General features: G+C 35.7%; 1 protein-coding gene across 6 annotated transcripts in view; it reads right to left on the bottom strand.

Moving 5' to 3' along the window:
* Positions 1 to 12,494, bottom strand: part of mctp1a (multiple C2 domains, transmembrane 1a) — a 259,323-nt gene that overhangs the window by 51,409 nt on the left and 195,420 nt on the right. For all 6 annotated transcript variants that reach the window (XM_067438205.1, XM_067438204.1, XM_067438207.1 and 3 more), the window contains 2 exons: positions 10,623 to 10,742; positions 2,137 to 2,256 (listed from right to left, as the gene is read on the bottom strand). In XM_067438205.1, coding sequence (XP_067294306.1) covers positions 2,137 to 2,256; positions 10,623 to 10,742 — 240 coding nt within the window. The remainder of the gene's footprint in view (positions 1 to 2,136; positions 2,257 to 10,622; positions 10,743 to 12,494) is intronic.

Here is a 12,494-nt window from a genome sequence, read left to right as displayed (position 1 = left end):
CCTTTAAAAAGCGCATCAGTCCTCTGAGTGTGTATTTATGAAAATAAAGCAGAAATTGTAAACTCGGAAAGTATGGATTTTTCTAAGCTGCTGCATATCTTCCCGATAAGGCAGCAGTCAACAAACAGCTTTAAGTTGCAAGTGACATATTAAGTCATTATATTATAAATAATATATTATTATTTATATATATACGTTACAAAAAACAGCATTTGGGAAATCAGTGAAATCAGGTACTAATTATTACACACACACACACACACACCACACACACACACACACACACACACACACACACACACACACACACACACACACACACACACACACACACACACACACACACACACACACACACACACACACACACACACACACACACACACACACTTAAAGACAAAAATTCCTTCCCCTGAAGTTCATAGTAAAGCGCAGGGAAATAGTGTCCAAGCTCAGGCTCATCAGTGAGTTTGAGGCTAATGGAAAACATGTGTGTATGTGTGTGTGTGTGTTTACTGTTTCTGAACTCTCTTGCTCTCACCAGCCCGTGTGTTGTGGTTACAGTCGTCAAAATGCAGAACAATGGCCTGTTAGAGAGCAGAGGGGATGTGGAGAGTGGAATAACGGGTTAAAGGCATTACCTCGGACTCCAGCCCTCTCTCATGTGTTTTAAATCCACAGGTCCTGACAGTATCGCCTTAACCCATTACCTAGTTCTGAATCCCTAACTTCTGGCCCAACTGGCTCAAAGCAGTGGAAGAAAAATATATTTACAATATATAACCATACAAGCTCAAGCTTATAATATATGAAAAGTACATTATGTTATTGAAATACACAATAAAATATTGTGTGATCAAAGCAGTGCTGTACATATGTAATATATATATATATATATATATATATATATATATATATATATATATATATATATATATATATATATATATATATATATATATATATATATATATATACAAAAAATACAATTTTGCTTTACTTATCATTAATTATCCCGGGACATGCTTAAATAAATAAAAAAGAAATAGAATAGAAGACTTTCTATGTTATACGTATATGCATTACAAAATATGTATTTTGTCTTTAGTGCTTTATAATTTTTAGATTTTTCTGTGAAAACAGGAGTGAAAAAAGTGTATCAGTATTGACCAGATGTATAATAATAAATAACAAATTAGCCTATACATAAATGTATAACAGAGCTCTGGTGAGATTTTGAGTTTTTGCAAACAATGTCGCCATCTATAGGACAAAATAATTTGTGTACAGACACTTTCTAAAGGTCCTTCAGTTCTTGCTACTTTTTACGGTCTCTGTTCTTTACAAAAGCTTTGCAAAGAGTGTCTTATAAGGTAAAAAAAAAAAATAACAGACCCTAAACCAGTAAAACTTTGATTGCTTATATTCAGGACACTCAAAAAAAATGTAGTTCACATGCTTGTCCCATTTACTCAAAGCATATCCTAGATATTTCAGATATATATAATGGGACTATTCCTGGTTTAAAAAAAAAAAAAAAATGATTTATGTACACCCTAAAATAATGATCTACAATTAATTTACTATCTACCTTGGGTGGTGACAATTTTATTCAAGTACTAAGCTTTTTATTCAATTATGTCCTCAAAGTCTAACTAAATGACTTTCAAAAATCTACACTGCTATAAAATCGATTCCATTCAATTAACTTCAAGGTGAGCTCTCTTTATACCTCTGTTCCACTGCTGCTTTAAGCCCACGCGTTCAGTCAAACGGCAGCTTATAAAGACAACAAAATCAAAGCAGTGCTGTAATGCAAGTGCTGCTGACCATTTTGACACTTTCTAAACAATCTAAAAGTCTTCTTCAGAATGACGCTGTAGTGGCCCTTTTTAATTAAAATATTTAAATAAATAAAACAGCTTGGAGTGCTACGCAGAAATGCTCGGGTTCCCACTCGTTCCGTACTTAGAAAAACCATTTCTGAAAAAGTTTTTTTTTTTTGTGAGTGCCGAATGGGATACAAATATTTGGAAATCAAATAGCCGTTTTAATCCTCGAAAGCCTTAAATGCAGAAAGTGGAGAGGGTGCGTAGATGCAAATATAACTGCAGGTCAGTGTGTGACAGAACTCACCACGTCTCCCTGTCTCGTGTCCTTCCCTGAAGCGATGAGAACGTAGTTCCAGGTCAGCAGCATCAAGAGAACCAGCGGGAGCATATAGAGCTCAAAATTCCACACGACCACAACAAAAACCTACAGAAAGAGGGAACAAACAAAGGAAAGTTGAAAATGCATTTATAAAACATAACAATCATTGGACTGGATTCTAAACTACTGTGCAGTTTATCAAAAACATTTAAAGAACAAAAAAAACAACATTTGGGATTTATTGTACCCTATATATATACACACACACACACATGTATATGTATTTGGAAAACTGTTAGAAAAATCTTTCAATTTAATTTCTTTTTTTATTGAATACCTTCAGAACACCTGACAACCAGTAATACATAACAGTAACACAATGATTATTTTTCACAGTCTGTCATGTGTGAGCACAGATGACGCTTTTAAAGTATTTCAGTGTGAAAACAGTGTGAGTCAATCGTCTGCAACAGAGTTTCGTTCTCCTTTATATTATTTCAAAAATGCCTTGAAACATACAGCATAATACTTACTCGAGTAGCTGTGACCCTAATGACCATCACCCCAAGGCTTTAAACAAATGTTCACATACTCCGCAGAGGGAGACAGAATTTTCTTCTTTATATAGGCTATTGTTCTTTTAATATTAGCAAGTTATAAAAAATAACAATAAAAATAATTACTATGAATCTCAACTTTATATATTGCAATCTACCTCATTTTAGCCTTCTCATTTCTGAGAGAGTTTATATAATATAACACACAGACTCGAAAATGTTTCGAGTAAAGCCATTAATCCAAGCTACTCATCACAGAAAAGATGAAACAAAATGAAAAATCTCCACACTATGAGTTTCTGAGAGAAATATTTACTGCAAAGTAAAAATCACAGCATGCCATGACAATATCATTCACAGATAACATAAATGAATCTGCCAGGTTTAGAAGGCTGATGAGCTGAAGAGTTTATGCTATTAACTAGTGATGTTATCAAACTTGATATTCAGTGAAAGAATTAAGGTTTTAGGAGTTTTTTTATTAGTTTTTTTTCTTTTTCTAAATGCATCCTCCAACTGAGGATCAACAGACTCATATGCATAAATGCACACCACTAAGACCTTGTGTTACATTTGATTTCCATGTTTTTTGTTTATTTTCCAAAGATTTAATGATTTTTATACTATGCAAATGGTATATAACCCTAAACATACAATTAAACCTAACCATCACAGAAAAATTTCTGCATTTATACATTTTCAACAAACATCACTTAGTATGATATATAAGCTGTTTTTTTTTCATAGGGACCAATAAAATGTCCCAACAAGTACACGAATTATGGATATTATCAACTTTGTGGGGACATGTTGTCCTCATAACATACCACACACACACAAGCACACACACATGCAGTGCAGTGGAAATACTCTGAATCTTGCAGAAACAGGTCAGATGTATTTCCGTGGCCTCCACACTATCCATTACAGCACTGTTACCCAATGCGCACACACTGAACATTTCAATGAGGGAAAAAAAAACGCATGGAGCACAAATTAGGCACATCAAAAGTACATCATTTATGCATTATCAACACTGGTTTAAATGCTATCTTTAAATGACCTCTTTCTTAATGCTCCCTGTCATACTAACAGCAAATACTTGTTAAAGAAATGAATACAAATATACCGCATTTACATAAAGCAGAAAGCAATGGATCAATACAATTAAAAATGTAAATCGTGCACTAAAAATGCAACAAAAAATAATTCTGTAACATTTGGTTCTTTAGTACCTGCTCCTATAGAGCGAACGCATTTCTTGCAAAATACAGCCAAACATCTGTAGAGTTTCCCATTAATTAGAGAAAAATATATTTCTCAGACAAAGTAATTAGAATTTCCTCACGTCGAATTAATATCTTCCATCTGTGCATTCATAAAATCATAATGACTTCATTTACTGCTAAAAATATGTAAAATATAACAAATCAACCTTCGGCATACTTTTGACAGATCTTTTTTCAGCTTTTGACTCTATACAATTTTTATTTACAAAATGCACCTATTGGAGTTTAAAGCTAAACTAAGGGAGTAATCGGTTACAAAGAAAACCTGATTCTTTGTCTCTACTCCGCAGCGTCCATCTTGTTTCCATATGCCTGGTGGTTCCTTAACCTGTCGCAGGATGCCATCTCTTGAGTTTGGTTATTCTAGCTGAGGGCCAGGGTCTGATTGACAGCTGATGTTAGCCGACACCTCGTCTGCTTGGAAGTGACCCTTCTCTCTTTCACACAGCCCAGCGGCCAAGAGAGAGATGCCCAGAGTTCTGGGGCCATTCTTCCAGCCCAGACACTCATATCACCCCCACAGAGAGCCCTTAACAGGGAGGGAAGGGCCACGGACCCCAAAAGCAGACCGAAGTGAAAGAGAAAGGTCCGGGTGAAAGAGAGGAAAGGGAGAAACCGAATCTGCGAAAAACGCAAATAGAGGCTTTGTCAGAGCGCATCCAGGTATTCACGATCAGTTCAGCGACTTCGGCGGCCATTCCGGAGCCAAGGCGCTCAATTTCCCGTCCCCCCCGTGTGAGTTCCTGTACTTCAGTCCTACAGTATTCTGTTTAGGGCACGTTCTGTAACCTCTCCACCTGCACGAATCCCATCTTACAATGATTCAGCGAGCCTCAGGACCAGCAGTAACCTAATACAGACCATGACATCTATTCATTAAACTGCATCTGAAATGCAATTTCCTGTCCGCCCATTAATCTACAAAAAGCACCAAAAGAAATCCACAAATCACTATTGCTGTTACCATCAATATCTATTAGAGTTTAGCTTTGGTTCGGTGTAATATAACAAGACAATAAGGAATCTTCTCAAAAACAAGAACATCACAGGCAATACGGGAGACCAAGAAGATTTCTTTCTTTTCTATTCAAGTAAAAGAAAATGTTTACAGTACATCTACTGCATAAATCACTTTTCCCTCCTTATATTATGACATTAGAACAAAAAAAGGCCATGTATGGAATGAACTGAAAAGAAGCACTGAATCTGAAGTATGATGAACGAATACCTACACAATGTGTGTTTTCTTGCACATCCCTAATGAATTTCACTAAGCGTAATATAAAAATACTAAGCATTTTCATGCACGCGGCAACCATCTCTAACATCAATTAGCATGTAAATTTGATTTAATTTTAAATATCTATTTGATTTTATGTGAGCGAAAGCACTTGAGAATAAGTCCCTTAACAAAAGCCGTTGCTCGAACTGGGAGAACAATCTGAATCGGCCAAGTGTTTCAGCATCTCGCTGGATTTTTGGAATGGAGGACGGACCCGTTTTGGCAGCCAATTTCAATATCATTTTGGCACTTTGTGTTGTGGAGTGCAGGCTTGAGCACTTCAGAGCAGGCATTTGAGAATTAGCACATTAAAAGTGTGTTACCAACACAGCCTACAACAGCCCCTGTACTTGGACTTCAGAAATTAAGTCATCACATTGTGTTGATTATTTTAAATAGAGCCAACGGTGGGTAGAAATACGCCAAATGAGAGGCTGATTATGGACGTCAATAACTCATCTGCTTTTTGGCTTGGTTTAGTTAGGTGGGGATGTTTGGATTGAGTGATGCCGCACTGCCATCTTCTGGCATATCATGAAACACTTTTCAGTCGTTGTTCTTTTAGACCCAGTATGATTTGATCTAAATCTGATCTAAACATCTTGAAAAAGAACAATCTTAAAATACATGTTAAAATGTAAAGTCTTCACTATTGACAGGTGATTGTACTTAATCTTAATGTATATCAACATAATATATGGAACTGCATTTACTTCAAACAACAAAATCAATGATAATCATTTATATATATGTTCAACAAAAAAATAATAATTTCCACACAAAAAAACTGACATAAATCCACCTACGATCTAAATCTATTGGGCAATATGGGGTACACTTTCTCATAGACTAAGATGTAGCTGACAGCACATTATGTATTTATTATTTTAATGATCTTTTTGTAAGCACTGGTGCTTTATTACAAGATTAAGTTGAATTTATTATATAACTACTACTACTATCATACACTTCTAATGATGCAACTGGCATTTTTTATAGATATATTTTATTTTTCATTTTTATTCTTTTTTTTTTTTTAATTATCGGTGTTAAGACTTAGTTGAATTTTAATATGCTATTTTTTTTATCTGTCACATAACTATTCTCAAAGAACGCCATTCTCAGACCTGTCGGCTGACAGGTGACACGGAGCAGAAAGGTGCCACCTTGTAGCACACAGTGGGTTGTAATCGTGAAGACACACACCGGAGCATTTGTTTCTCTTTTCCTGTCTCTTTTTTTGGGGGGGTGGGGGGTGTATTTTATCAGGTGAAGGCTGCTCCAGTTTCCCGTAGTAGTAGCTCTCTTGTCTGGGTGCTCCCACTGATAAGAGTCCTACTTTACCCCACATAAAAGAGCCGGGTATCATTTCCTTACCTCTCCCCTTCCAATATATCTCCCTCTCCTTACCCTCTACACACACGCCACTCTTATTCCCCACGACACACAATACCTGCTCTATTTGCTCCCAATTCAAGGCCAAATTGCAGGTAGAGTTACGGCAAATTTGTTTGGAGGAAGAGTCGGTGCGGGAGCAATAAGGAGCTGGAGGGGTAGAGTGGTGCGCGGGGAGGGCTGGCACAGAGCGGTCTTTATGAGCACCACTCTGCCAGCCAGAACAATGGGCCATATTCACCCAGCGCAAACGCTCAGCTTACAGGTGTTCGTGGAGAGGGGAGGCAGACGCGCACAAACACTCACGCGGACACCCACGCGCACTTGAACGAGCACATGCACACACACGCATACTCTCCGAGCTTTGTCCATTGTGCATATTCCATGAGCTGTGTCGTCTTGAATGGCCGGCCACTATTGAATGCATGTGCGATCATAAATGAATGGTTTACAAAAGTTTACACATGTGAAAAATGAGGGCTGTTTTCAATGAGGACTGTGGGCCATTGGTCATCAAACAGAAATCCCCCCCACCCCCACCTCTCTGAATGCACAAACAAAAAAAGCCTGTTTTGAAAGTAAAAATGGCATACTTATAGTTACGGAAATGAGAGGATTCTTGCACATCCCTTATGAATTTCACAAAACGAAATATCAATCAACTAGGTGATATTAGCATTTTCATGCATATGACATCCATCTCTAACATCAATAGCATTGATTTAATTTCATTTCATTTTGTATAATCTATTTGATTTTATTCAAGTGAAAGCATTTACTCATTTACTCACCCTCATGTTATTCATCTTCTAAACACATATGAAGGTTTTTTAATTAAATCTGAAAGATTTCTGTGCCTCCATTGACAGTCCACGCAACTACCACTTTGATGCTTCAAAAAGTTAATAAAGGGATTGTAAAAATAATCTATATGAATTGAGCGGTTTAGTCCGAATTTTAAGAAGAGACTGGATTGTGTTGATAAACATTCATCAACATAAACATCAGTTATGATAAACGGAAGCTCAAGAATGTTCGCTTGACTTGCGAGAACCAATGAGGTTTATTCTTGTGCGTTATGCAGCACATTTGAGCTTCCGCAAGAACCAATGAGGTTTGTTATTAAGATTCAAGCATGTACGGTTGAGCTTCCCTTTATGTTCGCTGATCAATGTTTATGAGAATAAAAGCATAAATTCAATCTGTTCATCATATAAAACGAATATAAAATTTTGACTAAATCGCTCAATTCATATGAGTTAGTTTACCAATTACTTTATGAAGTTTTGAAGCGGCAAAGTGCTAGTTCCTTAGACTTTTAATGGAGGGACAAAAATAAATTTTTGAATTAATTTAAAATATTTTAATTTGTGCTTTGAAGGTGAACAAAAGTCTCACGGGTTTGGAAAACATGAAGATGAATAATTGATGACTATCCCTTTAAGTCCCATAACAAAAAGCTGTTGATCTAACTGGGAGAACGATCTGAATCGGCCAAGAATTTCAGCGTTTCCTGGATTTTTGGAATGAATTCGAATGATTTTTAACATTATACCTTAAGTCTGTTTGGAACATTTATAAATGGCTTACTTCTAGCCGTCTTTGCATATTAAACTAGGATCCAAGGTTTTAACACAGAAACACTTACACACTTCACCTTTAAGGAAAAGCAAGAGTATTTACAGCACCAGCAAACAAACAAAAAAATCTTTGGAAGAGTTTCTGCAACAAAATCCCAACAACATCAACAAAAACACCAATACAACCTCAAAACCTTAGCTAAAAACAAGAACTCTAAAATGTCAAAAAGGCACAGACCTAAAAATACGAGAATAGCAAATCACAGGGCTCGTCGCCGCCGCTCGCAGCTGGTTTTATCTGTGCGTCACAAACAGCCCCTTTGCTTTGGCTAACCTTTGTGTGGCAAGCACCGGAGGTTCTGCAAGTCTTGAATGCAAAATCACCTCTGCCGGTGTCTGACTATTGTATTCTTTTGGCTTACAACTGTCAGCGGCTGACAGAACGGCACAGATGTGTGTCTCAGCGCAGCAGTGAAGACTCACCTAAACCAGATGGCTGATGATAAAGAAAGAAATCAGTGTGATGATTAAGAGAGCTCTTAAGGAGGGAGATTTAGAGTGCAAAGAATAACATTACCGGCTAATGGGACAACTGTGAAGCCAATACAAAAGTTGCAAAAACAGCATTTTATTTTTAATTTTGTAGTTCAGGTCAGACGTACTGAATTGAATGTGACTGCATGGTAATTTTTAAAAAGGCATTTGAACATTAAGATCAAATGTAATGTACTTGTTTTGTTTTATTCTCCTCAAATCTCTTGACATTTCTTCCTCTGACATTTTCATTGATGTGTTTTTCCCCTGACAACAATGGTGAAAAAAGAAAAAACATGTTCAACTAAAATGTTAGCTGATCGATACAGCTGTCCCTCCGCTCACGCGTGTGCCCTCTGCTTTAGCTTTCGGAAGTGTACCTAAATTAAAATGTGTCAAGCAGCAAATGTTAATGGCCTACCCAGCGACACTTAAAGACACGCGAATCCTGAAACAGACAGGTCCTATGGCAAATTATGCAGCATCACAGGCAAACATTAGCCAGCATGTCCCGTGCTAGCATTTAGTCACACGGCCCACTCAGAAAGGGTGTCCTTTTCATGAAGGTTCAACTGTCCAATTACAATCTGAAGGTGTGCCACGCTATGACAGAGACTGTCGTGTATTCAGACGATTTCACCCGAGACGCCGTTGCATTACTGGAGAACTGAGTGGAGTTCTGGAGAATGTCAAGGACAAATTGAGCAAAATTCTCTAACTTTTTTAAAACGACAGAAGAGAAATGTGTGCACATGAACTAATCGATCACCACAGAACCTGTCACACTATTTTATCATGTTAAAGTATTTGGGCACTTAAGATACACTTAAAATGTTGGAAAATCACTGCATTAGAAATAAAAATAAATCAAACAATGTGGCCATCATTTTTAAGATTTTTTTTTTAAGAAGAAATACACATTTGAAGAAAAAAGAAAATTCACCCAAAATATTTTTTTTTTAGGTTTCAAATGATAAAACAATAGATATAGTTTAAAATGAGGATAAATGTATCTGAACTCTTTGTGGTTGTCAAACGTTAATGGAACATGTTCATAGTTAATTTAATGAACTACACTTCTGGTTACTCTCGGATCCATGTGAACCGAGGAGAACTTACTTCAAACATTCACTAAAAATGACCTTGGGATGAATTGGTTGCAAAAATGCCTCAGAAAAGTGACATTAATTAGATTCCACTCTGGTATTTTGTTATCCAATACATATTCAATGCCTGGGGCAGGTTGAATAAACTGGTAACACTAGTATGGGGAACACATATTCACTATTAACTATGACTTTTGCCTCAATAAACTCCTAATTTACTGCTTATTACTAGTTAGTAAGGTAGTTTTTGTAGCGTTTAGGTATTGGGTAGGATTAAGGGATGTTGAATAAAGTCATGCAGAATAAGGTATTAATATGTGCTTTATAAGTACTAATAAACAGCCAAAATCCTAGCAATATATATATATAAGCAACTTGTTAATAGTGAGAATTGAACCCTAAAATAAAGTGTTACCCATAAATTGCCTAGACTAGTCTTAAAAGTTATAAAAAGATTGGCGCTAACTTTTTTTAAAACTCTTACATAAAAAGGTAGATTGGTCTAATTTGATTCAGAAAAGCAAGACTGATTACCTTTTGACTGATTTTTTTAGTTGGTCAAATTGCTCTTACTCTTAGCATAGTGACTAAGTTTATGCAACTGGGCACTGATATTCAATACACTATATTCATGAAATTAAATCATGGCCAAACATAAATGTGTCCAAACACATTCTGGAGCCGCTGTATGTGACTGTTGGTGTGGTTGAATACATACTGGTCCTTACCAGAAAGGCACAGATGCTCCTCTGAGGAGACTCCCACTCAAAGCAGCTGTTGATAAAGAAGCCAGCATTGATCAGGAACATGATACAGCGCCTCACTCTGTTGAAGTTCTGCAGCAGCAGCTGAGTGTCAGAACAACAGACAACATTTCACAATCACAATGAGAATATGACTAAACCAAAAATCATTTTAAAAATAAGGACATTTCGGTTACACTTTAGTATAGGGAACACATATTCACTATTAACTACGACTTTTGCCTCAATAAACTCCTAATTTACTGCTTATTAATAGTTAGTAAGGTAGTTTTTGTAGCATTTAAGTTTAGGTATTGGGTAGGATTAAGGGATGTAGAATAAGGTCATGCAGAATAAGGCATTAATATGTGCTTTATAAGTACTAATAAACTAGTAATATACATGCTAATAAGCAACCAGTTAATAGGTAATAACTGAACCTTAAAATAAAGTGTTACCGACATTTCCATTATGCATTATACCTGCTGTTCAAATGTTTTGGAGGAAAAAAATATTTAGTAAGGATTTATGAAACTGATCAAAAGTGACAGTAAAGACATGTATAATGTTATAAAGCTTTTTTTATTTCAAATGAAGGCTGTTTATTTGAACTTTCTATTTATCAAAGCATAATGAAAGAATCACAGTTTCCACCACAACATTAAGCAGCAAAACTTTTTTTAACAAAAAAAATGGTTCTTTAGCACCAAATCGGCATATTAAAATGATTTCTGAAGGATCGTGTGAAGTGGAGTAATACACAGCAAAAAACATGTTGGGAGATTTATCACCACGGGTGTTAAAATTATCACTTTCCGGGTGAACATACAGGTCCGTCTTTGCTAGTGTTAAAACAACACTGACGAAAGTGTTCGTTATACAAACACTGTGTTAGTGTTTCTTTTTAGTCACTCAAGGTGTTGAGAAATGTATTACTCATAAGTGTACATTTAACACTTTATGGTGATTAATCTCACACACCCAGTGTATTTAATGTTTATTTAATGTAAATACTTAAATACTAAAATGGCACTGTGAATGAAATTTAAAACAATTTATATATATTATTTTATTTTTTCCCCCCAAAAATCAAGTGACTACAAATTTATTTGAATATTTATTGAAATTGTAATATATCAATTCCATTACATTTATGTATTTGGCAGACACTTTTATCCAATGCGACTTACACTGCATTCAATACCATTTTTAATAAATAAAAAAAAAACATTTTTGTCAGTTCTTGCTTTCGCCGGGATTCGCTACAGTAAAGCCATTGTAGTCACACATACAATTGAATAAAACAATTTCTTGTTATACTCCAATGCTATAACATCTTACCATGATAAATCTCTACTGCGTTTCAAACAAGATTAAACAAAGAAACATTCCTCAAGTAATGTTTTAATTGAAAATACAAAAATTCAACATTGTATATATTAAATCAACCTTAATGTTAAAAAACTGTCTGGTTTGTAATTCATTCTGATAAAAAATACTATTCCTTTATAAATTAATACATTTACATTTGGCAGATGATTTTATCCAAAGAGACTTACATTGCATTCAATGTACGCATTTTTACATTTTGTCAGTTCTTGCTTTCCCAATTCATCGATCCCACGATCTTGGCGTTGATAGCGCTCCTCAAAATGATCCAAACACATAGTATTGTTCCTGTTAAAGAGACACATTTGGTTAAAACAAACACATTAAAAAAATCTAAGATATAAAGTTTCAAACATCTTCAATCAACAAGCAGAGATACTTACATAGCCTGTCTTCCTTTCAGGATCGTTTAGGTTTGTAGAGTAATAATGCCAAGGGCATACATAGATTGTGGCCTTAAGTGGTTTC

This window comes from Pseudorasbora parva, chromosome 3 (genome assembly GCF_024679245.1).
Source record: "Pseudorasbora parva isolate DD20220531a chromosome 3, ASM2467924v1, whole genome shotgun sequence".
Taxonomy (NCBI): domain Eukaryota; kingdom Metazoa; phylum Chordata; class Actinopteri; order Cypriniformes; family Gobionidae; genus Pseudorasbora; species Pseudorasbora parva.
This window is presented reverse-complemented; position numbering and strand designations above follow the sequence as displayed.